At 38.2% G+C, this 27,691-nt stretch overlaps 1 protein-coding gene across 2 annotated transcripts; it reads right to left on the bottom strand.

Annotated features, from left to right (window-relative positions):
- Window positions 1-907: 907 nt before the first annotated feature.
- ANXA7 (annexin A7) lies at window positions 908-27,691 on the bottom strand. Of its 2 annotated transcripts, XM_046653881.1 has the most exons (14): window positions 27,546-27,691; window positions 19,065-19,119; window positions 16,916-17,120; window positions 16,211-16,321; window positions 15,556-15,620; window positions 15,066-15,131; window positions 10,812-10,914; window positions 10,496-10,590; window positions 7,619-7,732; window positions 7,211-7,381; window positions 4,993-5,163; window positions 4,838-4,913; window positions 3,669-3,781; window positions 908-1,338 (listed from the first exon to the last, which is right to left on the bottom strand). In XM_046653881.1, the coding sequence occupies exons 2-14, from the start codon at window positions 19,116-19,118 to the stop codon at window positions 1,216-1,218; spliced, it is 1,467 nt and encodes a 488-aa protein (XP_046509837.1). In that variant the 5' UTR covers window position 19,119; window positions 27,546-27,691; the 3' UTR covers window positions 908-1,215. The 2 variants fall into 2 exon arrangements, with proteins under 2 accessions (XP_046509837.1, XP_046509838.1); XM_046653882.1 differs by lacking the exon at window positions 15,066-15,131 and having other exon boundaries at window positions 27,546-27,690.

Raw genomic sequence — 27,691 nt, 5'->3', positions numbered from 1 at the left:
TTGCCTCATACTACAATTGTACATGGGTCTATCTTTCTAAGAGTAAGGTTGTGTCTTATATCGCATTGTATGCGACTTGGTACTTATACAAATATTCACTGAATTATAATTGATATTTAGTATTCTTCCTCTCAATTTTTAGTACAATCATTCATCAAATCTATATTAAATATCTGCTTTGTGCCAGGGAGCTTGGCACAAAGAACGAATAGGGTTCTTACACTCAGCAGAATTTACTGTCTAACACTATTTCTTTGTATCCTAAATATTTGTTTAGAACTCCCACTGGATTACTAATCTCCTTCCTTTCCCTGACTACCTATAGTAATGCTCAACATACTCAGTAAGTAATTGCTCAGTACTGGGGATAAACCAGTGGGTTTTGAAATCACCCTGCTGTACCACTAACTGACCTCCTGCACTATTTCTCCAAAGAGCTAACATTCAGTTCTCCCAGGGAGATGCTTTTAAGCCTCATTCACTCATTAATTGAGCACCTCTTATGTGTCAAGCTTCACTTTCTTGAATCATGATTAAATTGCAATTAATTTTAAAGTCTTTCATAAATATCTTTTTTAAATCAAGGGCCAATAAAAATCTTTAGCGAGTTTTAGTAGACATAAAAGTAGGCTATATATTTTATACATATAAACATCTGATCCCTTTTAAAAAGTTGTTACAAGCAATACTATGTGGAAAATGTGGAAAGTTTAGTGTTTTTGAAGATAAAATACCAATTTATGTAAAATAAGATGTGAAATACTCTTCTAGGTCAAAGAGCTGAATTTTCTTTTTCAAGTAATACAGTTTTGACATTCTACCAACTATACCTGTCCAATGGACCGAGTAAGACTTTGGAAGGCAGAGTTTTCAGCAACCTTTTTTAATTCAATATTATTACACAGAATTAGAGATTGTTGTCGTTTTTATTCAATTTTGTATCCTGATTAGAATAAGAACAGTGAGAATTGTACTTTAAAAACATTGCATTATTACTATATCATTATGATATGGCTTTACAGTAATTGTATAGAGAAAAAATAACATTGGAATTAAGGCAATAACCACATGTGCAAACCAAGCACAATACCCTGACACACTCCTTGGTAAAAAGCTCTTTTGGTTAGGCGATGGTTGATGGTTGATATTGCTGCATGCAGGTCATTGTGTTGAAGGATAAGCTTTGAATAGCTTCATTCATTTAAAAAATCCCCCCTACTGGCCCACAATGGCCAGAAGAAGCCTTCGGTAATCTCCACTCGTGTCACTTGCAATCATTGTGCCCAGGGTCTTCTGATACATCTGACTGAAAATCTGCTTTATTTGTACAAGATCAATCTGCATGCAAGAGATGATATTTTGATGTTAGAAAAAAGCTGTTAAAAGAAAACTGGTATTCATTAGAATTATTCTTAATAGTGAAAAGATCCTAATTATAATCAAAGCAGGGGGGAAAACACCCACATGATTGACATTTTACAGCTAGCTTTCAGACTAGTGCTAGCATCACCCAATGAAGGTCTGATTCACTGTTCTGTAAAAACGTTGGATAAGAATGGTACTAGTTTCATCTATTATTCCAAAAATATTAGTCATTTAAAAACCATTTGATAGGATAGCTATTATGAGAAACAGAGAAAACAACAAGTGTTGGCAAGGATGTGGAGAAGCTGGAACTCTTATGCCTTGCTGATAGGAATGTAAAATGGTGCAGCCACTGTGGAAAATGGTATCATGATTCCTCAAAAAAAAAAAAATAGAATTAATATATGATACAGCAATTCCTCTTCGGGGTTTATGCACAAAAGCGAAAGAAGGGACTCAAATATTTGTACACCCATGCACATAGCAGCAATGTTCTCAACAGCCAAAAGGTGGAAGAAAACCAAGTGTCCACTCATGGCAGAATGAATAAACAAAATGTGATATATACATAAAATGGAATATTATTCAGTCTTAAAAAGGGAGAAAATTCTGACACATGCTACAACATGGATGAAACTTCAAGATATTATGCTAAGTAAAAGAAGTCACAAAAGGACAAACACTATATGATTCCACTTATATGAGGTGCCCAGAGTAGCCAAATTCACAGGTACAGAAAGTAGAATGGTAGTTGCCAGGTACTGGCAGGGGAGAGAGGAAAACGGTGAGTTATTGTTTAATGAGTATGGATTTTGAGTTTTGCAAGGTGAAAATGTTCTGGTGGTGGATGGCTGCACAACTATGTGAATGTACTTAATGCCACTGAAGTGTAATCTTAAAAATGGTTAAAACGGTAAGTTTTACGTTATGTATATTTTATTACAATTAAAAAAAATCCTGCTTAGAAAATTTAGGTCTAAGAACAAACATACAAAAAGTTTTTTTAAAACATCATTTTCTGGTTTCCTTTTTAAAAATGATTTGCCTTCTTTAGTATAATGTAGTAATGTATGTTTTCTTTCAATTAAAAAACAGTCCAATAAATACACACAATCAAAGAAAGGAAAACATTTGAGGCTATATTTAGGTACTGAGATAAAGATGAATTTCCTTTAAAAATTGTTCTATAATTAACAAGGTAGGCTAACTTTCAAGAATTTTTATATCCAATAGGATTAATCTAGCCAGCCCTGGTGGTCTAGTGGTTAGGATTTGCCACACTCACCAATGCTGCCGGGGTTCATTTCCCAGATGGGGAACCACACTACCCATCTGTCAGTTGTCATACTGTGGCAGCTGCATGTTGCTGTGATGCTGAAAACTATGCCACCGGTATTTCAAATACCAGTGGAGGTTTACAGGTTTCACAGGTTTCAACAGAGCTTCCAGACTAAGACAGACTAGGAAGAAGGACCTGGTCACCCACTTCTAAAAAACTGGTCATGAAAACCCTATCAATAGCAAAGGAACTTCTGTGTGATACAGCACCAGAAGGTAAGAGGATGGGACAAAAAGACTGGGTAGAGTTCCACTCTGCTATACACAGGGTCACTAGGAGTCAGAATCGACTCAACAGCACTAACAATAAAAAGGAGTAATCTGCATAGGTCTTTCATACAATTTTTTACATAAGCAAAATGAAAACCAAAAGTTAAATATCTTCCAGCTTGTCATAAACTAGTATTCTCCACAGACCTTCTCAAGTAGGAAAATCTCTTGGCACCGGCTTCATTGAGGTACAGTGGTCTGTTTCACTACAGCAAGCCTCTCTCATGACATGAGAAAAGTGAACTATACAACCTCTACCAGCAGCGACAAAGAGAGCTCTTTCTTTTGTTTTTTTTTTAATTAAAGATTGGCACCTCAGCTAACAACTGTTGCCAATCTTTCTTTTTCTTTCCTGGTTTATCTCCCCGAATGCCCCCAGTACATAGTTGTATATCTTGGTTGCAGGTCCTTCTAGTTGTGGCATGTGGGATGCTGCCTCAACGTGGCCTGATGAGTGGTGCCATGTCTGCGCCCAGGATCCGAACTGGCGAAACCCTGGGCCATCGCAGTGGAGCGCGTGAACTTAACCACTTGGCCACGGGGACAGCCCCCGAGAGCTCTTTCTTAACATCATTCCTGAGGGACTGACAACCAACTGAGGAACTTTCAAGAAATCAACATTCAGGGGGGAGGGGAAAAAAAAATAAATCAACACTCAAAATCAAGTAAGGTCGGACAACAAGATAAAGCCTCACCTCACTTCGAGTGACCACAATCCTGACCAGGGTGGAGTCATCTGTGCCAGCACCTTTCATAGAGTAGTAGAGCCTCTCAGCAAAGAAGGCAGGGCGGTTAAGGGCACACTGCACTGCAAGTTAGAGATGCTTCAGACATGGAATCATGACTTGACAAATGTCCTCGCTCCAGCTTCATTTAGCACGTCTACCCTCTCTTTGATCATTTTCTATGTAATCATCTCAGAAACACATGAGGTGAGTTGAAAGGTATTCTCCCCCTTGATTTTTCTCAGCATCCATCTTTCTTTGTAGCTGCATCAGACAGGCTACTTTCGATTCTAGATTCTCTCTGGCTGAAAAAAACCATTTTCTCTCCACAGATGCAGTAGCTTAGATTCTTTACATTTTACCCCTTTCAGTGGGAAGATCCGTAGCAACTGTGCCCTCATAAAGTCTTACTTAAAAGGAATAATGACTAAAATCTGAATTCTAGAGGTCAAATATCTCATTTGGCTGAGAGAAGGATATGAGATACACTCCAATATAAAAAAGAAAACACAGATCTGAGCAAAGATTTGAGAATAAGAAATCTGTCACATTTTCTATTAAAAAAAATTACTTAGCTAAGTCTCTTCCTGTAGATGGTAGAGATATACTAACTTTACATTATTACTTTAGCTACAATTACTATAGTAATATTTGTAAGACATTCAATTGCTAATACCAATGCGTTACTAATACTCTCTTTAGTGCTACACTCTCCATGAGAAAGAAATTTCTATTTCACTAGACATCTGAACGTCAGGACACCAGAAATTGAGTTTTTAATTTCAAAAGGGAAGAGTCTCAGTGGGCTGAGTAGTTGAGAGGTATTGTTTGGGGGGCTCAAAATGATACTTTGTGTGGTGGTACTTGTAGTTCCTCAATGCTTTCCCATTCACCTTAATGGAAATGCTACAACTTATCTCTTACATAGTCCTCAAAGTCCAAATAATTCCCAAACAACCCGAACTGATCACACCCCCAGCCATTCATAGGGAATTGCACGTAAAAACATAGGTTTAGCTCTGCCTCTGCCTAAGCAGATTCCAGGGAGGCTGTATCAATTATCGTTACTTAATGGGAACAACTATCTAAATTCTCACTCATTTATAAACAAAACAAAGCAAAATACAAAAGTATCTTACAGATGGTCTTCAAACCACTTTCAACATTTCCAGAAAACTCACGGCCAACACTGCTTAACAAATCTCGATTAGCCATCTGCAAACAAAAAGTACAGTGGTTAAAATATTTTCATACCTTAAAAAAGAAGCCAAATCTTGAAAAGAAAAGCTCATACCCTGGAATAAGCCTCCATGGTAGCTTTCAGCTGAGGAAAGCTTCTTGTGGCAAGAATCATGTTAAAGCAAGACTCATCTGTCCCTAGTCTCCCCTCACCAGCTTGATAAAGACGCTGAGCATCTTCCTGAGCCAACTGGTGGTTAACATTCTGGTTCTCGTCACGATTTCCCTGCAAAAGAGAAAGGCAGAAATTGGAAGGAAGAGATACAAGTTCAATAAAAAATTTTTTTCCAATCTAGTCACTTTTGGATTTTAAGGGACAATTTGTTAAAGATTAATGCATAAAGTTTATCATGCATATCTTTCATTTCCAAAGAGACTGTACTAGTGTAACTAGTACTTTATTACACTACCAACGTTGGATTTTATAATATATGATCATGGTTTAGTGAGGTTATGTTAAAATGACAGGTTTTCAGGGCTTTGAGAGATAAATTAAACCATACAAGGTTTCCATAAGAAATTATACATAAGCACATATAGAAAAATATCTCGTAAGAGATATAAACTACCACTCAAATAAGAAATTATAATTCTCCTTAGCCGGAATTTAAGATTAATATGCATTGTACAGAGTTCCACTTTGTATTCATTCATGCATCCAAAAGGTATGGAGCACTTGCTTTGTGCCAGGCTGTATTAGTCAGGGTTCTCCAGAGAAACAAAACCAACAGGATGTACTAGGTGGTGGGGACACAAGAAAGACAAGGTCCCTACCTTCAAGGGATTGAAGTCAAGGAAGGGAACATATAATATGGAGGCTTCAAGAACTTCCTTTCCCTCATCCAAGTGTAATCTTAATATATAAGTATTTATTATAAATGAATACATAAATATGCCACATGAGCTCTTTAGAAGAAGCTATAAATAACTCAAGTTCTGCTCATCTGTGCCAATTTGTATACCAAACCCTTCCCTAGGAGGAGAGAGAAGGAAGGAGAGAGGGAGAGAGAAAGCTCTGGGCCTGAGCAAGACTGAAGCTTAGAGGGGCAGTTATTTTCTCCCCAAAATAGAAACACAAACACAAATGAAGCAAAGGCCGCCTTCTAGAGTCTCAGTGTCTGGCGAACAAAATGGAGAGGTGTTTCCTGAAGGTGAGAAACTGTCTTCTGAAGGGCACTGGGCACAGGGAATATATAGAAGCATATTCTAAATGGGTGACTGAATATAGCATAGAAAAAGGTGCGCAGGAAAAACTTCCCAGATTATTGTCTTTGGAGCCAAACACACAATACAGCCCCATTTTCCTAGGAAGCCATTCCTCTGCTCACTCCCCGGAAGAGGACCCTTTACTCTGTAAAATGGCTGGGCCTTGAACCCTGCATACAGAGATACTCAGCACCTCATATAAAGTCTTAATAATAACTTTTTAGCATTAAATCTCTGTGCCTGCCTGTTTTCTTCTTCTTCTTTTTAAATGCTAACCTACTCTCCTGCTTTGTAACTCTGTTGTAGGTAAATTTAATTTCCTCCCACCTATTACTTTCTTTTCTCATTTACACATCCACTCACTTTGGCAAACTATCTTTTCTGCAACTACCTCCCTTTGCTCTGAAGAGCCTCTCCTCTACTTTTAGAACCCTCAAGACTGTCCAACCTTGTGCACTAACAGAATAGCCGATAACTCCAGATACTGAAGCAGTGTGCTAGTCTTTGGCATCATCTTCTTCAAATAAATATACCCTCATCATCCCATTCTACGTGTGTTTATATCATTCCAAATACCCTATTTGGAGAATTTTCTGTCACTTCTCCAGCACATCTGGCGGGAATCAGAATGAGGAAAGTGCTAATCACAATATTACTGTGAACCCTGAAATGTTTTTCTGCATTTCTGGCTCTCTTCACACAGTTCTCACCTCCCATAGCATTTCAACGGCAGTCCTGCATATCTTCATTGACGGTCCAACTTAAGTGGCAGTACAATGCTAAGCTTAAGTGTAGATTCATCCCCATTCTAAGACAGACCCTCCAGCTGATTTCTGATTCTATATAACCTTAAAGAGGTTAATTTCTGATTCCTGACAAACGCCAGATCTGCAGAAATAAACCTCAAAAATGACTACAAAGAAATTTACACACTGGATTCTGTGTTAACCCTCTTAAAGAAGGCAAGATTCCAAGATAGCTAAATATTACAAAGAATAAAGAATGGTAACTGGCAATGGGCAGTAAAGAACGTTCCCTCCAACAACACACATTGATGCTATACTCACCTGGCACATGGATACAAGTAAACGTTCAAAATGGCCTGATGTATCTGACCTAATGTCCTTTTCAATGTCTCTTCCAAATTCTGATTGATAACATCTGACAATTTCTCGAATTTCCTGATTTGTTCTTGTGCATAAAATTTCAATCAATACACGTTCCTGAGTTCCTGCTCCCTGTGTGAAATGAGGAAAGGGAGAATTATACAAAGGAAAATGGAATCTCTGAATGTATATAAATCTTACAGTTCCATCAAATATTTCTTTGGCCTCCAGACCTGAAAAGCTCTATATATTCAAATGTTATGAAATAATGTATTGATTTAGCTGTCACTGTAAATTCAGAACTGCCATAATTTATGGGGTTTTACATTTGAAATAGGATGAATATTCAAAATAAATGACATATAGTACCTTCATTGCATTCCGTAAACTCCAGGCATCATAATACGTAGCAGGCATGAACAGAGCAAGGATCAGTTCTTCCATATTTCCACTTAGCTCTGATTTGAGATCTTTGATTAAATCCTGTTTGATTACAAATACAAACTAGGTATATGTGCTCTCCAAATTTTGTTGCTTAATTTTTTTAACAGAAAAATGGAATTGAATTGCTTTAGGAAAACCTAAATTTCAAATCTGAATATTATAGACTAAGAAATAACAAAATATACATTTAAAGTTTGTTACACTCAAGCAGATGAATTTTATTCATTCTATCAATAAACAGTTAACAATAATTCTTACTATAGCTGTACCACTGTCCCAGGTACAAAGACAAAAGATACATGAAACAAAGAATAATTCAAATTAACAAAATGATAAGCAGATATTTACTTAGTATAAGAAATTGTTCTTGTTCTATGAGGAAGCAGAAAGCATCATCATCAGGTTCTTATTTATAAAAATAAGACAAACATCTAAAAAGAGATAATATAAGGCAGCCTGCACTCCAGCACCAGACAAGTAAGTAATACAGAAATAAATAACAGAAAGTTGAAACAGGAAAAGTTAAAGTGGGCTAGAGAGCTCAAAGAAAGCTTTCAGTTCCTATCTTTTAGAGTATGTAAAAATTAGCAGGTAAAGAGGGAAAAAGAGAAAGGTATTTTAGGCAAGAAGAAGGAACACAAAAAAGGAACAGAAAAGTGGTTCCCAGCCTTTGCTATGCATTCAAATCATCTGTGGAATTTTTCTTAAGAAAAAAAATATCGGGCCGGCCCCGTGGCTGCGTGGTTAAGTTCATGCACTCTGCTGCAGGCGGCCCAGTGTTTCATCGGTTCGAATCCTGGGCAGAGACATGGCACTGCTCATCAAGCCACGCTGAGGTGGCGTCCCACATGCCACAACTAGAAGCACCCACAACTAAGAATATACAACTATGTATCAGGGGGCTTTGGGAGAAAAAGGGAAAAAATAAAATCTTAAGAAGAAAAAAAGAAAAGAAAAAAAATATCATGTCAAGGACAAATACTAAGATTCTGCACGTGATTTTAAGTTCTAAAGGAGATTATGATGTTCAGCTATGGTTGAGAATCACTAGTATAGAGACAAGAATGAGCAAATCTTGTTCAATGGTACAGTAAGATAACCAATTTTGTTAGGTGGGAATGTTTTCACAGATTAGTAAAACTAAGTTGTAACTATATGCTTGGACTGTTACCCTGAATACCAAGCTAAAGAATGTAGATTTGATTTTACATGCTAGGAGGAGTTACTGGAAACTTTTATGCAAGAAAATGACATCGATGTAGCAACAGTAGGCAGTATGGACCATGATGACAAAGAGGGTACACATGAGAACATTTAGGCTACTGAAATATTTAGGTAAGAAGTAATAAAGGCTTGAACTTGAGTGGTGGCAATGGAAATGGAAAGAAAAAAAGGAGATAGAAGACACATTTTTAAAGAGCCCTTTTACAGATTAGATCAACGAGACATAGTCAATAATCAATTGCTAGGACAAAGCAGTGCGTGGTATACAGTAAGCATTGAGTAAATACTAACTGACTGACTGATAAAGAAGAATGTGGAATCAAAGAAGACTCCACCCTAGGCTAGAAGAATAGTATTTTTATTAATTATTAGGAAGTCAAGAGAAAACGTGGCTCAGGGTAAGGAAAATAGGCTGTGAATTTAGTTTTAATTCTAAAGCAATATATGAGAAAACGCAGGACAGTATAGCACAGACTATACATGAACTAAAGAAATTCATAATATGGTAAATATTTTGGGGAGAGAGTGAGTCATGGGAAATCTAGAGTTTGTGTTGCTTAATCAGCCTTAAGGTTAAAGAAGTGGATCCACGCTAGGCGGAGAGGGAAAAGCAGAGTAGAATAGGCAAGCTGGGACCAACTGATGGATCTCTACTCCCACTCTGAGAAAAGTAAACTGGATCCAGACGATGTTAGGAAATTTTGGGGATTCCTATCTAAATGGCAAACCAATGCTACTCAGCTTTTCCCTTTATATCTGAGAAGTACTTTTTAGCCATGGAATCTTGCTGGATTTAGTCCTGATCATCCATTCAACAAACATTACGTGGCTATTGTTATTGTTCCTATACTTGGTGCTATAAATACAAAGATGAATATGACATGGTTTGCATGAGAGGAGCTCAGTTTCCGGAGGCGGCCAGTGAGATTAGTTATAGCGGAGGTTTTACAAAGTGCTACGGGACCACAGTGGAAACAGCAGCTAAATTCTGCCCAGAGCAATGAGAGAAACTTCACAGAGCAGCTATTTAAGCCAAAACCTGGAGAAGTTGCATCCCACGCAGAAAAAGAGGGAAAAGTGTTCTACGCTAAGAGAACAACATAAACCAAGCACAGAAGTATAAAAGATCATGGTGTGTGCAGGGAATGGCAAGAAGTTGCATACAATTCTAATATAGGATATGTTTAGAGGCAGGGAGAGTAGTGGGAGATGATGCCAAGGACCAAGAATAAGCAGGGGCTATATAATAAGTCCTTGAATCCCACTGTAAGAAGAAGATTGAGAACCGAGGTACTGATCATGATTGTGGTCATAATCTATTTTCTACTGAACATCTATCACATACCAGATATAGTATAAGGTATGACTATGAGATCAAAGACTACTCTAGAATTAGAAAGGTTCTTATGAGAAATAAATAGTGAATACACCTCCCTTGGAGTCTCTCAAGTCTAGTTGTCTCTACTTTGTACCACCAGTACTAATAAAAAGATAGTATCCAACCTGACAAGAATGCAGGGACTACAGGCCACTGTTCATGCTGACCCCAGCAAAGAAAAAGAAAACAAACAAACATACCTTGCCATACATGGTCTTAAAAGCTGCTTTAATTTTTTGCCTTTGATCGTTGGAACGGTTGGCTACAATGTCCACAATTGCCTGCTCGTCTGTCCCTGAAAGAACCATACATGTTTAAGTAAGGATGAGGTCTGTGCTGGGTTCGCCTTGAGGACATCTCTTGGATGCTTACAAGGTACCTGGTGCCAGATTAAACTGAGGTACGTGCATACAGGCTCTCAAATAAACTTGGTTTACAATATAAAGCTTATTTTTTTAATTTTAGATTCAATCACTTGAACTTATTATAAATAAGACAAAAATTTGTTTCCCTTACCAAAACCCTTCATTGCTTTACGAAGAATTTCTGCATCTCTCATGGCATCGAAGTTGGCAGCTGGTCGGATTGTTCCTTGAGAGCCCTGAGTCATCGCAGCAGCCTGAGGACAAGAGGCATAAAATCCAAGTCAATTCTTGTGGTAATCTTTTCACAATATATACATGTGTCAAATCATCATGTTGAATACTTAAAACTAGTACAATGTTATACATCAATTATATCTCAATAAAACTGGAGAAAAAAAGAAATAATATGAAAAAGATGTTCAACTTCTTTAATAAAAGAAATATAAATTTAAAAAAAATCCAAATCAGGATTCCCTGCTGACAAGAAGACAACTTAAGATTTCCCCAGTTATCACTCTTAGGCAAGGAAGCCAGTGTTTGGGTTTTAGGACAAGAATATGAACATTTTATTATCAGGGTTCATTCTGGAACAGGCAGAAAAGACCTATCTCCCTCCTGTTGATAGACAACCAAACACCAAACTTTCAGGAGATAAGATAGTCAAGCTTGTGAAATTAGTCACAATCTTCCTATGCCTTGGGCTCCTTCTTGGTAAAATAGGAGAAAAAAAAAGATTGATCCCTGGATAGTGGAGATGAGTCAGTGTTTGATTTAAAGACTATCATAATGGCTTTAGTGAAGCAGAATATGAGTTGCCCAATGAAGTTCCGAACAAGCAATACAATTTTGGTAATAACTCTTCATTTCCTCTATGGGCCCTGGTTATTAAACATGAAATAAAACAGTTTAAAATAAGAAAAGCACAAAATGAAAATGATGATTAGAGATTCCAGGAGGTACAATATCCATTGATTTTGTAAGAAAATAAACCAGAAAGCAAAAGCCTGGCAGACACCATCTTAAACAAGTGATCAGAACCAATTATCACTAGAAATGGAATAAGTCAACAATAAGTCCCTCCTGTTAAGATGCACTGCGGACACTACATTAATTCTGTGGTATTCCTGCCAAATGTCATAACCCAAATTCATGAGAAAATATAAGACCCAAATTCATGAGAAAATATAAGACCCAAACTAAGGAATATTCTACAAAATAACTGGTGGTACTCTTCAAAAGTGTCAAGGTCATGAATGACAAAGACTGAAGAATTATTTCATATTAAAGAAAACTTAAGAGACATGACAATAAATGTAATGTTTCATCCTGGATTTGATCCTGAACCAGAGAAAGACAATACTGGGACAACTGGTGGAGTCTGAATAAGGTCTACAGGTTGGGTAATAGTATTTCAATGTTATTTCCTGATTTTGATCATTGTATTGTGTTTATATAAGAAGTTAACATTTGGAGAATCCGAGTAAAGGGTACAGGAATTCTATGTACAATTTTTCCAACGTTTTTCTAAGTCTGAAATTATTTCAAAATTAAAAGTTAAAAAAATTTAAAATTACAAAGCTACGAAACAATTTAATAATTTTCCTAAAATATTCAAATCAGGGCGTAAGAGGGATGAAATGAAGCAAGATGATATCTCACTACATTTTTCAAAAATTTAATTTTAGTAATATGTTTTATTTAACCCAGTATCTCTATAATATCATTTAAACATGCAATCAAAATCATTTCAAAATATAAAATGATTCAGGGGCCAGCCTGGTGGCATAGCAGTTAAGTTCACACATGCTCTGCTTCAGCAGCCCAGGGTTTGCCAGTTTGGATCTCGGGCGCGGACCGACACACACATATAAAATAGATAAAGATAGGCATAGATATTAGCTAAGGGCCAATCTTCCTCAGCAAAAAGAGGAGGATTGGCAGTGGATGTTAGCTCAGGGCTAATCTTCCTCAAGGGAAAAAAAAGACGCAACTGCTTTTCAGGCAACTGAAACTGTCCTAGAGTTACACACATTGAATATAGCAATATGCCAGCACCTGTGAGGTCGAAGTAAATGGGGAAAAGGGGGCGGGACCACCTTCCAGCAAACAGTTTTATGATCAACAATTCCTCCCACTCATCTATACTCTTATGCTAACATTTTCTTCTACCAATAAGCCTTTCTTTTTCATTTTTTACCATTTCTCTTTATTTTTTTTTTTTTGAGGAAGATTAGCCCTGAGCTAACTACTGCCAATCCTCCTCTTTTTGCTGAGGAAGACTGGCCCTGAGCTAACATCCATGCCCATCTTCCTCTACTTTATATGTGGGATGGCTACCACAGCATGGCTTGCCAAGCGGTGCCATGTCCGCACCCGGGATCCAAACTGGTGAACCCTGGGCCGCTGAAAAGTGGAACATGCGAACTTAACCGCTATGCCACCCGGCCGGCCCCCAATAAGCCTTAACAACTATCCTTTGCTAGTTTCTAAGCTAGAAATGTAAGCAGAGAACTAACAAGAAATATTTGTATACGGTTTTAAGGAAAAACTAAAATTATTCTACTTGTAGCAAACATTCAAGAATAAAAATATTTTCAACATACTGTCTTTACATGAGCCTTACTGTACTGAGAAACTAAGAAAGTTTCCTTTGATATAACCACTGTCGCTAAAATCTAACCAGGGCATAAACCTTTGTTTATAATACACTGAACTAGATAGTAAGAGAAACTAACCCTCATCATGTACTGTTTGATGATTCTCATTTTCTGTCATCCTTTTCTTTCCTAAAAAACAAACCTATTCCACTTTTCTTTTTTATCTTTTTCTTTTCTTCTTCTCCCGAAAGCCCCCCAGTACACAGTTGTAGATTCTAGTTGTGAGAGCCTCTAGTTGTGGCATGTGGGATGCCCCTCACCCTGGCTTGATGAGCGGTGCCAGGTCTGCACCCAGGATCTGAATTGGCGAAACCCCAGGCTGCCAAAGCAGAGCGGGCAAACTTAACCACTCAGCCATGCAGCAGGCCCCCCATTTTTCATCTGTAGGGGAAAATCGTTTTGTTTTGTTCTTTGTTAAAAGTCTGAGTTTGAAGTGAATCTTCATCAAGAATACTATCATCCTCCAGGCATTATACTGAATTCAAAGAAATCAGGGTCCACATTCTTGAGGTCAAAACTCTAACTAGGGGAGATTTCTCAGCACAGTAAAGCCCACACTACCTGCCACCAAAAGTTCCATCCTTTGACACCCACTTGATTCCAACTTTCCTCTTGAAAAACTGCCATAGAACTAGAATTGGCTCAACCAGGAGAGGTCACCTGGCCCACTTGCCCAACCAAGACACAAATTTTCTTTACATCTTCCTTGACACATACATGCACAACCAGCCTCTACCAGAGGGTTTCCAGCGACAGGGAGCTTACTCCTCACAAGGGAGCCTATTCCTCCACTTCCATCTAAAACCCCTTTCAAAATCTAACACTCTGTTAACTTCCCCCTACTGGTTTTAGTTCTATCTTAAGGTGGTAATTGTTACACAAAAGAAGTTGCACTGTATGTGTGTTTTACTTTTAGTGTTTTATGTTTAAAAATCTTTTATATTCAGTCATAAAATGATGTCTCAAATCATATGCATGCTTAAACTAAAATCAAAATTCTCTTAACAAATGATTAAAATAGCCACAGATTTATAACATAATTAAAAATCAACTTCAACAATAAAAAAGAGGATTGAAAGCAATTTACTATGTGCTTTGGAGGAATATTGTTTACTGTATCTGCAAAGAAGCACTGTATAACAGAGACACAGGTCTGGGGGTCAGAAGACGTAGGATCTAGTTTCAGCTTTGTCTTTCACTAGTTGTGGGACCCTGAACAAGTTTCTTAATCTCTCTGGAGCTCAAATTCATCAAATTAGGGAAATAAGCCAAAAAATGGCTAAGGTGTTTCTCTTCCAAGACTGTAATCCCTCTCCCATCCAAGCCTAAAAGAAACTTGAAAATGCTAGATCTTTATGAATAGACAGTATGGAAATAAATGAGAAAATCAAGATAAAGATAAGCATGAAAGTATACTGCTTATGTTCCTAGTAACTTGCACAGAATATAACAGAATTAACAAGGCAATTAAAGAATAAAACTTAATATTAAAATAAGGAGCCATACAGAGATGGGGCAAAGATTTGATAAATGGGAGATTTTCTAGGGCCATTGAGAAATTAATTTGATGAACATTAATTGGCTACCACGTTTAAAGCTGTGCCAAGCACTACACAGACATAAAGATAAAACAGACACAGTTGAGCCCTCAAGGAAGTGGTGAAAGACAAATACAGGAGAAATCAGAAACAAATGAAAACACATATAGGGGACCTAGTGATTAGTGAACATTAGAAAACCTTACTCACTTCACTGCTATAATCCAAAAAAACAGGAGAGAAAACAGGATAAGAAGGAAAGGATTCTGTATTGATCTGAAAGAAGAGTGGAAAGTTATAAAGGTAAAAATAGAAAATGAAACTTCACTTCATAAAACACTGATGGAAATACCAATCACTCAGTCACCCAAGCTCATAGTTATAACTGGCAACAAAGGAAGAGGAAAAAGAACTAAAACCAATGCCAAGAACCCAAGTGAATCTCTATGAAAAAGTTATGAGATCATCATCCTTGAGAAGGGACCTATGTTTCTCTGATAAAAGTCATCAGGACACTACTTAAAGCAGATGGACCAAAGATAGCATGGAGTCTATCAGAAGCAAAGATTAAATTCTTAAGTGACTATTATAGACCATCTCCTCTGCTTCATGGAAACCTCTAACGGCAGCAAAGGAGTGGTGCCCTTCTTGGCATTATCCAGTTACCCAGACTAAATTTAAAAGGTAGGAGCAAAAATACCTGACTAGCGTAAGGAGCTTGACCTCCAGGATACTGAGAAGGTATCTGTCCTCCAGGAAAGCCACCTACGTGTTAAAAAAAATACAAACAGGTCTTATATGATTTAATTTTTCAAAACAGCATTGATTATTATGAATATGGAAACATATGAGAATATTCACACTATATTATCACTAGGGTAATTTTTCAATATAATTTACTGGATCTAAAACCAACTTTGGTCTTAAGAATCTTTTAAATATCCATGTCCTACATAATTTCCTAATGAATAATACCTCTTTTTAATTTAAACACTTGTACCAGATTAAATTCTGATTCCATCTGGAAAGGATATCAGGACACAGTTCTGGGGGTTGTTTTATTTCTGGTACAGAAATGAACAGAGAAGCTCCTGAAGGTTTTGCTTTATGGCTTTGGGACAGATTTTTCCTTTTTTCGTTGAAAAAGCGGGTCCTTATTTCCAACTTATTGATTAAACTTTTCCATAAAATTAATACATTTCATGAAACCATTCACGTATTTAAAATTACTTATAGAAGTACTTAGTATAAACGTTTACGGAAGACTATCCCAAACATAAACTAAGTTGTCTTAATGACAAGTGAAAAATTCAAAATAATTTGCGATTGCTTTTCTCTGGACAGCTGGTACCTACCAGGTAGGGGGACCTGTGCTGGGCCACCACCATAAGACTGTGAGGACGGCTGTGGATAGCCAGAAAAGCCTGCTCCACCTGGTGGAGCTCCAAACCCTTGGCCTGGAGGAACTAGAGAAAAGAATAAACAAACTATAGTGACAGTTCTCATGACTGAAGAGAAAACTTTAGAAAATTATCTACTATTAACAGTGTAAAAAAATATGCTATTAATGCTATAATAGCTGTCCCTTTTCATCTAAATTCAACTTCTCACCAATTCCTTCCCCATTAAAAAAGAAATTGAAATTTTTTTACTTCATTCATCTGCCTTACTAACATACAATACAAAAGTGGTAATTTTTTTTTTTTAACCTTCGGAGAAAGCTGTCCTAAAGGTCACAATCATGCTAATTGAAATGTGTCTTAGTCAGTTCTTAAGATTACAAATAATCAAGCAAAGTTTTATACATTGGTTCTTTATTACCATAAGATTTATTCCAATTCCCTTCACAACAGAATTTTTGAGACTGCTCCCACCTTTCACGCCCCCTGAGAACCTTTATGCTTCTATCTCGCCAGCTAGCCCTTACTATCTAAGGGAGAGAATAGGCTAAGAGCAACTCTGACCTCACACAAAACAAGCAGGAATGATGAGAATAAAGCTGAGAAGGAAAAAGTGCTACAGCAATTCTAAACCACGACTGACCACAACCCATAACTCACCTGCGGGATAGGATGGAGCTCCCCCTGGCTGTGGAGCACCAGGATAGCCTCCAGGGGCTGGATAACCTCCAGGGGCAGGGTAGCCTCCAGATCCTGGGTAGCCACCACTTGGTGCTGGTGGGTAGGCACCTCCTCCCACTGGAGGAAAGCCACTAGAATAAGGATACTGACCCGGAGGGGGAAAAGATGACTCCTGACCTGCAGGCTGAAAAACCAGAAAAATTTTCAAATGATCATAGAGGAATATGAGCCGTCTAAAAAAAGGAACAGAGGCAACGGTTAAGGTCTAACTTGTTCTTTTACATATTAAAAGTCTCATTAGAAGTCTTGGTATCTTATACCAGTTTACAAGTATACAGTACTAGCTTGTCAGGACACAAGTTTGTCAGAACTCAGTTAAATTTAATTCTACCTGTGTCAGGCAAGAGGGGTCTGTTTCTCTACTCAGGAGTAAGACCCAGGCTCTTTCCAAACCTCAAGGCTTCAGGAACAACTCACAAAGCTCATTAGTTCCTTCACTTTCCTAGCACCTGGAAACATGAGAAAGACCCGCCTCCCTACCCTAAAGAGAGGAATTCATGGCTCTCTTGCAACACACCTGGATCTTTGCATAGTTGGGAAAAAAAAAGGTGACCTGTGTCACACATGGGGTGTGATATTTTGGACCTCAGTTCAGAACTATGTCTGAGTGTGGCAGAAACTGTCACTTGTTCACTGAACTTTCTTCCCTGGCCACAAAGCTAGAGTACATTTCCCAGATCCCCTTGCAGTTAGGTAGGACCACATGACTGAATACTGGTGAATGAATGTGGACAGAAGAAACGTAAATCACTTCCAGCCTGGCCCTTAAACACCTCCTGCCCAGTCCTCTACCCTCTCTCTTCCTTCATCTGCCAGTCAGAAGCACAGGATCCAGTGGACGACTCCAAGGCACTAGAGGATGGTAGAGCCAAGACACAGAAGGAGCCTGGAACCTGACTACATGGAACAAAGCCACTTCGCCGACTGCCCACTCCCCCACCCCTGCCCCTGCCACTGACTTCCAGGAGACTAAAGTAAGCAAGAAATGAGTTTTTATTGTGTTAAGTCATTGGGATGTTGGAGTTGTATTTCAGCAATTAGCTTACACTGACTGAAATGATTGCCAGAATCCAGTTAGTACATAGGGACCTGGGAACATATTCATAACTCTCATCTCTCCTATGATAAATTCAGGAGAGCTACATATTCACTTCACATAAGATACACACATTACCATTAATCTATATAGGCCCCTCTTTCTATTCTCACTGAGTTAGAAAGATGCCCTACATACTTATGAATATAAAATTGAAATGCATAATTCTCACTTATGCTTCAGCTGTGAGTTTAGTCCTCAGATAGACATCAACAAGGCAGAACTTGGTAGCACATTTATAAAATGCACTCCAAATACTAAAAATACTCAAACTACAAATCCGCTACAACTTGTTATCTCTGAATCAAGTCCTTCTTAATTATTTTAAACGTGCTAACACAAAGATTAAAAAACAGTGACTCATGAGATGGATTTAGCTCACATATATGTTTTATTGGCTCATACAGCATTTAACATTTTATTTATTTTTAGTTTTTTGCTGAGGAAGATTCACCCTGAGCTAACTTCTGTACCAATCTTCTTCTATTTTTTAGTATGTGGGCCACCAGCACAGCATGGCCACTAACAGAGCGGTGTAGGTCTGTGCTGAGGAACTGAACCCAGGACAACAAAGCAGTGCACCCTGAACTTAACCACTAGGCCACTGGAGCTGGCCTGCATTTAACATTTCAAAAATTAATTTCCCAATTTAAAAAATTGGGGCAATATCACATAAAATCCACAGTTCTGGCTTTACCTGAAGAAATGGAATATCTAGCAACATTGGTTGGCCTCCTGGCACGGCCACATCAGGCTACAGCTGAGTAGCTGCTGGCTTTCCATGGGTAAGGCAAATGCCCTCTGGTTCCCCACAACAACTGCCTTCAGTTACTTATTCTACTCAGGATCTCTGGGCATTTAAGTTTATGACCCCTGCTGTATCATATCTGTAAGATCTGTCATGGGCTAGTCCTACACAACACCTATTCCAAGGATATGAGCTATTTTAGTATTATAAGTGGCAATACTTACAGGATATCCTGGGAAAGGTGGGTAGCCTGTAGGGGGATACCCTGGGTATGACATTCTGTAACAAAAATAAAAAATGTCTTCTGTAATTTCTTATAAGGGTTAAAGCCTCTGAAGATATATATTATCATGGAGTTCTATACAAAATACACCTTTCAAGAGTGACAGGCATTCAAATATAGATATTAGGGGTATAAGCAAAGCTTATACTATGTTTCTTCATTTCACTATTCGTACCAATGGAGTCAGTATAGCGCGGTAATTCATTCTCCTCATACCACACAATTTTTGTCATATCTGAATACTACTGGTACTATTATTTATGGAATATTTTTCTTCAAGTCAATTAATTTTTCACTTAAATCTATTTTAAAAGTTTGCTATATATCACTTCCATAAATGGAAAACCTGCAATAGTTTCTTCCACAAAGACAAGGTAACATTAAAATGAATCTATAAATATTAAAATAAATGCTTCCTAGGTGCCATAGAAATCTCCTTACATGGTGATACAACCATATCATGGGTAACAATGATATAATGGTTAAGAGTTAACAATCTGTAGTCATATGTACCTGGATTAAACCCTGGCTTTCTTTCTTTGTATAAACTTTTGATTATGGAGAATTTCAAACTTATTCAAAAGTAAAGATAACAGTATAAGAAACTCCATGGACTCATCACCCAGCCGCAGTAGTTACCAATTCATGGCCAGTCTTGTTTTTTCAATACTCTCACTCACTCCCCATCACTTCACTGGTTATTCTGAAGCAAACACTAGACAATCTATCATTTTAACCTATATATGCTTAAGTACATATCACTAAAAACATAACTTTTTTTTAATTAACAGGGCTGTTTTAAAAATATAATCATAATATCATCAATGTGTCAGTGTTAAAATTTCCAATTATCTTTTAAATATTTGTTTTTTATATTTGTTTAATTTATTATAGAAAATTTCAAACATTTAAAAGTAGAGAGAACAGTATTAGCTTGAACTACACAGCATTACTGAGATTCAACTGTTTTTAACATACAAAAAAAATTCTTGTTTCAACCTAATATAATGAATGTCCATGTAACCTTCATGTTCGGTTTCAACAATTATCAAATCATGATTAATCCTATTTCATTTGTACCCCAACAACTACCCTTTCCTAGATAATCTTAAAGCAAATCCCCAGACATCATACCCTTTTACTCATAAGAACTTCAATACAGTATATGTAAAAAGACAAGGACTCTTTTAAACCATAGCCATTTACCAAATCGTACCTTAAAAATTTAACAATTTCCTAGTATCATCAAATATACAGTCAATGTTCAAATTTCCCCAACTGTCTCAAAATATTTTTTATAGTTTGTTTGTTCAAATCAGTATACAAATAAGGTCCACATATTCTAATCAATTGACGTGTCTCTTGGAGGTCTCTTTTAATCGATAAGCCTCCCTTCTCCTTTTTCCTTACAGTTTGTTGAAGAAACTAGGCAGTTTGTTCTGAAATCTCTCACATCTAGATTTTGCTGATTGAATCTCCATAATATTCTTTAACAGTTATTTCCTATAAATTAGTAGTCAGATCTAGAAGCTTGGTCATATTCAGGTTAATTTTTCTGGCAAGAATACTCAACAGGTGTTTTCTGTACTTCCATCAGGAAACACATAATGACCAGCTGTCACTCTTTTTTGTGGCTGATGATTGATGCCTAGATCTAATTCTATCATTCTTCATTATCTGGAATACTTCTTGAGAAATTTCCCCTTATCAACTATACGGTTTTCCTGAAATAGTCTATATAGGAAAGACATGATATTTGTTTTTTTCTTTTCCTTTCCAGTTTTCAAAATGAGTTGGTTCCATAGCATACAAGATGACTAATTTTTTTATCAATTTTAATTCAAAGATGTAAACATATTTGATATATTTCAATCCACTTATTATTCTTATTATTGCTCAATTTCTCCCATCTTTGGCCAAGAGAAGGCTCTTTACATTGCCTAATGAGTTGTTTTGACACAACCTCAGATCTCTTGGATAGTTTCCCTGCCATTTTATAGGACAAGATATTCCAGGCTTATCCTGTACTTTTCTTGCCCCAGACCTGGAATCAGTCTACTCTCTGAAGAAGGAGCCTTCTTCACTTTTCTTGGGAAATGATAAATGTTTTAAAAATTACAACTTGGGTAATAGGGGTGCTCACTGCTACTAGTTGATCATTGCTTCTAGGCCTTTTCAGTGTGAAACAGGGCTAGTAATACTTTTTTTTTTCTCCAAAGAAAACATTCATACTGATATTTCCAATTCAAAATTAGGATTACAAGCTTTTTTTATTTAACTGATTTGATTTTACATTTATGTATATTTTCCCTTACACTGAACTTCTTACTTCCTAATGCCTTAACACAACCACCTGCTTTATTCTACTATGAGTTTCAGAATAGTAATACTCTAGTAGGCTGAATAATGGCCTCCCAATAGATATCCTAATCCCTGGAACCTGTGAATATTACCTTATCTTGCAAAAATAATGTGCTTAAGTTAAGGATCTTGAACTGGGGAGATTATCTTATCCAGGTGAGTCCTAAATGCAGTCACATTATGTATCCTTATAAAGGGGAGGCAGAGGGGGATTTAGTAAAGAGAAGAAAGTAATGTAGCCATGGAGACAGATATTGGAGAATGCTGGGAGCCACCAGAAACTGGAAGAGGCAAGGGACAGCTGCTCCCCCAGAGCCTCCTGGGAGAGTACAACCCTGGCAAAGCCTTGATTTTAGCCCAGTGATGCTGATTTTGGATTTATGGCCTCCAGAACTCTGGAAGAATAAACCTGTGTTGTTTTAAGCCTTCAAGTTTGTGATAATTTGTTACAGCAGCCATAGGAAATTAGTACAAATACCCATATTGTTACTAACAACACATTTACTAAAAAACAATTAAAAATCCTTTTTTGCAATTTGTTTTTGGTCCCTGGGTGTCTTAGTCCATATGGGCTGTTATAACAGTATTTCATAAACTGGGTGGCTTATAAACAACAAATTCATTGCTCATAGTTCTGGAGGCTAGGATGTCCAAGACCAGGTACTAGCATGGTCAAACTTTCTGGTGAGGGCCCTCTTCCTGGTTCATAGCTGGTGCCTTCTTCCTGCGTCCTCACACAGCAGAAGGGGAAGGAATCCCTCTGGAGCCTCTTTTATAAGGCACTAATCCCATTCATGAGGGCTCTGCCTTCATGACCTTAGCACTTCCCAAAGGCCCCACCTCCTAATAATATCATCTTTGGGGGTTAGGATTTCACACATGAATTTGGGGGGGGACACAAACATTCAGATTATTATACTGGAATATATCCCACTATGAATGTGTGGTCAAATTACTGTGTTTTAAAGACATTACTCTTAAAAACAGTGCTGCTATGAATAGCCTTGTACAGATACCACTCTACATATATTACCAATATTTGCTAATGCATTCCCAATTTTAATAGTCTTAGACTAATTTTTAAATTTGTGTATGTTCTCTGATTGACAGGAAAAGAAAGTATGGTAGTATAGTACAGTTTACCTGGGATTAAAGAGGCACTCACACATTGATTATCTATTCTGTGATAATGCATAGTGATGAAGATTTGATAGTATTCTGATCAGCAAACATAACACTGGAAATATCTTTTGGGAACCACAGTCTGCACCAGATTTTGCAAACAATCACCTGGACATCTGGTGATGTTAAGATATTATTATATTTTTAGGTGTAATAATGGTATTGTGATTTTCATAAAGAATCATGATCTTTTAGAGCTACACACTGAATATTTACAGATAAAATGATATGATGGCTGGGAATCACTTCAAAATAACATGAAGGGGTTGTGTGGCAGTATAGTTGAAACTAGATCAGTCATGAGTTGATACTCGTTTACCCTGGGTGATGAGTACATAGGGATTCATCACACTCTTCTGTCCACTTTTGCATGTTTAAACTTAAAAAGTTTTTTTTTTTTTTTTAAAAGACTGCTCATATAAAACAAATGGAGCTAGGGTGAACCAAAAAACCACAAACAAATCTACCTGTAGATATATGCCTTTTGCATTTGAAGAAAACACTACTAACCTAAAGCAAATGCAAATAAACAAGAGACAAAAACGCTCAAAAGAATACTCTTCTATAGCTTTATCAAATCTAAAAAACTATTAGTGATCAAATGTAATATACCTGGCTAATATATCTATATAAAGTCAACAATCTTTTGTTTAGCATCTGCCATAAAACACTGTACTGAGTCCGGAAAGTAAAGAAACCACCAAAAGTTTAAACCAGGTTTTAAGGTGCTGGACACATTGACAAGGAAGTAGAAGAAGAATGTCAGGTGTAAGCAAAAGGTGGGACAGAACTGTAAGATGGTCATCAAAACAGAAAAAGAAGGGGCAGGGTATGCTACCACAATTTCAGTTACTATTACTCCAATATAGTTAAGTAACCCAGTATTTTTCTTTTCTTCCTTTGAAATGCCTCTCCTTCCTGTCATTTCAATTCTCATGGCCATACCCCTTAGATCAGGTTGTCATTACTTGACGCCTATTTTACTAAAATTACTTCTCTATTCATATCCTTGCTTATGCTCTCACACTTTCAGTTTTCCTGGACACCATCATTAGATAAACTTTCCTAAAATGCTGCTCTTTCAACACATTACTCTTTAGGTCAAAACTCCTCAGTGACTACTGCTGGAATATCACATGAAAATTCATCAGCCCGACATTCAGGTTTCCTTAGTACTGGCTCCAATTTATCTATTCAATTTATCTCTTACCAATACCTAACCTCCAATGCAAAATCTCTCTCTCTGAACCATTCCCAACATGGCTTTGCTTCTGCCACTGCTATCATTAACTGACTTGGTCCTCAAGCCTGAGCTCACTCACCCCTCCCAACCTATTCAGCTCAAATCTTCTCTCTCCCTCTTTTGAACAATGTACTAGACAAAAGAGTACCTCTGAAACTTTAATATGCATGTTAATCACCTGGGGATCTTGTTAAAATGCAGACTCATTCAGTAGTTCTGAGATGGGGCCTGAGATTCTGCATTTCTAACTAAGCTTACAGGAGACGCTAATAACGCTGGTCCGTGAATCATATTTTAGTATCAAAATATTTTGGCATCTCTGGATCTACCATATAATTTGCTAAATTTTTCACTAAATGTTTTGGCTCATCTCCCCAAAACAGCTGTAAATGATTTGTATATCTTTTATATCAAGACCTCAAACAAATCCAATTCAACATTTATGAAAACCCATTATGTATTAGGCACTGTCCTAGGTACAGGGGGAAAAGCATCCTGCCTTTTGAGTACGTATAGGAACATGAGATAATAAAGTTAAGTTCTTTTAGTGTCCCTATGACATAATCAAAGGATAGAAGCTAAAAACTTGCTAAACTGAAAATGAATGGGCATATATTGAGTCAAAGTTATAAGTTTATAAGAAAGATAATAATAAGAAAACTGATCCAGTCAGTTCTAAAATAATCATTTGGGATCCAAAGTCAGGGATGTAAAAACAGAAACAGGCTCTATCGCTTTCGCTTTCTTCTTTTCTAAACCTGGTTGCTGTAAGGAGTAAAGGAAGGACAAGAGTACCTAAGAACAGTCAGATGGTCCAACAGCAAAAGAGGCTGGGGTCAAAAGAAAGGGAAAAAAATCTGAAAATAATTCATGACAGAAATTAAGAATAATTTTAAAGGCAACAAGTAATTACAGTACCAAAGGTTACATAAGCAATTTAAATTTCTAAATCTCAGGAATTGTTTCAGTGACAAAGTCCTATTTCTACATTCTTTAGCTACTATATTAAATCTTACCTTTAAGGGCCTAGAAGAATTATGTCAACAAGAGTTTCAAAACAGAATGAAAATGAAGTAAATATTCTCTGTATATGAGAAAACTTAAAGCAATTTTAAGAAAGTGAATGTGAGTGCATTTTGAAGAATGTAATTATATAAAGGACTGGAACACAATTCCATTTTCAGGGATGTACCTTACAGAAATACTTGCACAAATGCAAAATTATGTCTGTACAAGGCTATTCATTGCAGCACTATTTGTAAGAGAAAAAGGTTAAAAACAACCTAAAAGTCCATCAATAAGGGACAGGTGAAATAGATTATGGATAGCCATACAATGAAATGTTATGCAGCTATTAAAAATGAGCAGCTTGGGGGTGGCCCTGTGGCCCAGTGGTTAAGTTCCTGTGCTCTGCTTTGGTGGCCCAGGGTTTCGCTGGTTTGGATCCTGGGCGCAGAGATAGCAACACTCATCAGGCTATGCTGAGGTGGTGTCCCATATGCCACAACTAGAAGGACCCACAACTAAAGTATACAACTATGTACTGGGGGGATTTGGGGAGAAAAGAAGAAAAGAAAAGATTGGCAACAGTTGTTAGCTCAGGTGCCAGCTCTTCTTTTACTCATATGTGAAACCATCTCTAAATCACTAAGAGTAAAAAAAAGTAAGGTGAAAAACTGCATAGATCATTTGCAACCATACATGTAAAAAATACATTTATTTCCTTGTATATGTAGAGAATATCCCTGAAAATATACTCAAGGAAGTATGAAACAGTGGCTCCCTCCAGGGAGGAGAGCTGGGGCATAATGAGGAGGAGACATACTTTTCAATGAACCTTTTGGAATTGTGCACGTATCATCAATTCAAAAGGTAGATTAAAAAAGTTTTTGTAGGGGCCAGCCTAGTGGTGTAGTGGTTAAGTTCTCAGGCTCCACTTCAGCAGTGGAGCAGTTCACGGTTGGTATCCTGGGTGCAGACCTACACACCGCTCATCAAGCCATGCTGTGGCCGCATCCCACATACAAAACAGAGGAAGACTGGCAACAGATGTTGGCTCAGGGCCAGTCTTCCTCACGCCAAAAAAAAAAGTTTTTGTCAAAAGCAAAACACACCTCAGGGCGACTCAACAAATTACTCACTTTATCCACGGAACAACAGACTATACTGGTGAACCAGAGCTTTTATTTTCTTTTAAAAGATTTAAAAGGCTGCTTTTAAAAGATTTTTTAAACATTAAAAAAATCATCCTTGGTTTTCCAAACCATCTCCACCCAGTGAGTCAGTTACTACAAGGGTGAGTCTCACTAGGGGAGTATCAAGATGGCAAGAAGCCCAGTAACACAAGAAGCCAACTGTTGCAAATTTATGAAACAAATATGGAACAGGAAAAGTGACTGAAGACGGCCAAAGCAGATACTACAATTTTCTAAAACCTGTCTCTTGGTTAGGAAGGACCACTTAAATCAGTCAGCAGGGTCCTTGGATAAAGAACAAGAGGCACAGATAGCCTCTGCTAGGACAGAGTAGGCAGCCACCACGGTGAGAACTGAAAAGAGGCCTAAATTTCCAGTGGCCAAAATTCTCTACTTTCCTACCTATCTGGTGCTTAAAACTCCTTCTCTGAGTGGTAACTCATTATCTAATTAGGACAGATTATCAGATCAGCTCCCTAACAGCTGGCAGAAATTACGGAGTTAGGGGGACAGCCCCAAGGCCCAGCAGTTAAGTTCCCCCCCAGAACTTCACTCAGGGTTTCGCAGGTTTAGATCCTAGGCATGGACCTCGCACCACTCATCAGGCCACGCTGAGGCAGGGTCCCACATGCCACAATTAGAAGGACCCACAACTAAAATATACAGCCATGTACTGGGAGGCTTTGGGAAGAAGAAAACATTTTTTTAAAAAACATTGTGCAACTTCTCATTTCTGTCAGCTTACGGTGGACATCAATCATCTCCCTCTGTACAAGAAGTATTCCCACAGGATAGGCTGATACCCGCACGTTTGCTGCTGTTCAGAGAATAGGAATCAAATCCGGAATCCTATTTCCTAGTTTCTAAGAGTTATAAACCTGAGCCAGTGTGCAATTTTAGGCTTACGCATTCTCTCCAACAGTTCACTAAGCACAGAATAAATTTCCCAATTTCCCCTAAATTTGCTATGTCACCGGAAAGTCTAGTCATCATCCAGACGTAGCTTTCGGCGCTGCTCGCTGGTTTCCCTACTCAGTCCTCCTTGAGGTCGCTTCAGCAGAGCCATTCTCCGGCCTCTCCCTCCACCTGTAGCCCAACTGCCTCCGCGCGGGGCGTCACTGCTCCCTCAGATCTCCGGACAGCCCAAGGGCATAGAGGACCAGCAAACATATTTTCTATGATCCCGGCCGGCCGGCTGGCCGCTGCACCTACCCCATCCCAACGTGCCTCCGTCCTAACGCCCCCGCCGGGCTGCCCGGGTCCCAAGACGCGCACAGCGAGTCGCCCACCACCCGGAGGCCCAGAGGCCCCTCCACCGCACCCTAACGCGAGGACACACGCGAGGCCCCGCCATCTCCTGAACGTCCGGCCTCAGAGCGCACCGGGGCGACATGACCCAGGGAGACGAGGGGCGGGAAGGGTAGGGGGCTCCGCTCCTCACCTCACCCCGGGGAGCAGCGTCACAGCCCAACCAGGTTTCCGGCAAGATGGAGCCGGGGGCGGGCTCAGAGAGGGCGGGGCGCCGGGGGCCACCGCCCAAGCCCGTTAGGTTGCCTTCGTAGCCGGGAACGTCCCTGGACAGAAGGG

This window comes from Equus quagga, chromosome 2, assembly GCF_021613505.1.
Source record: "Equus quagga isolate Etosha38 chromosome 2, UCLA_HA_Equagga_1.0, whole genome shotgun sequence".
In the NCBI taxonomy this organism is placed as follows: Eukaryota; Metazoa; Chordata; class Mammalia; order Perissodactyla; family Equidae; genus Equus; species Equus quagga.
The sequence above is the reverse complement of the archived record's forward strand: the minus strand, read 5'-3'. Positions and strand labels throughout refer to the sequence as shown.

What these genes read in the sequence shown, in the direction of transcription:
- ANXA7 (XM_046653881.1), bottom strand. Translation starts at nt 19,118, where the DNA reads ATGTCATACCCAGGGTATCCCCCTACAGGCTACCCACCTTTCCCAGGA. An exon ending in CACCTTTCCCAGGATATCCT is followed by an intron (nt 17,121 to 19,064) that starts GTAAGTATTGCC and finishes CTGGTTTTTCAG; the next exon opens with CCTGCAGGTCAGGAGTCATC. An exon ending in TACTTGTATCCATGTGCCAG is followed by an intron (nt 5,164 to 7,210) that starts GTGAGTATAGCA and finishes TCTCTTTTGCAG; the next exon opens with GGAAATCGTGACGAGAACCA.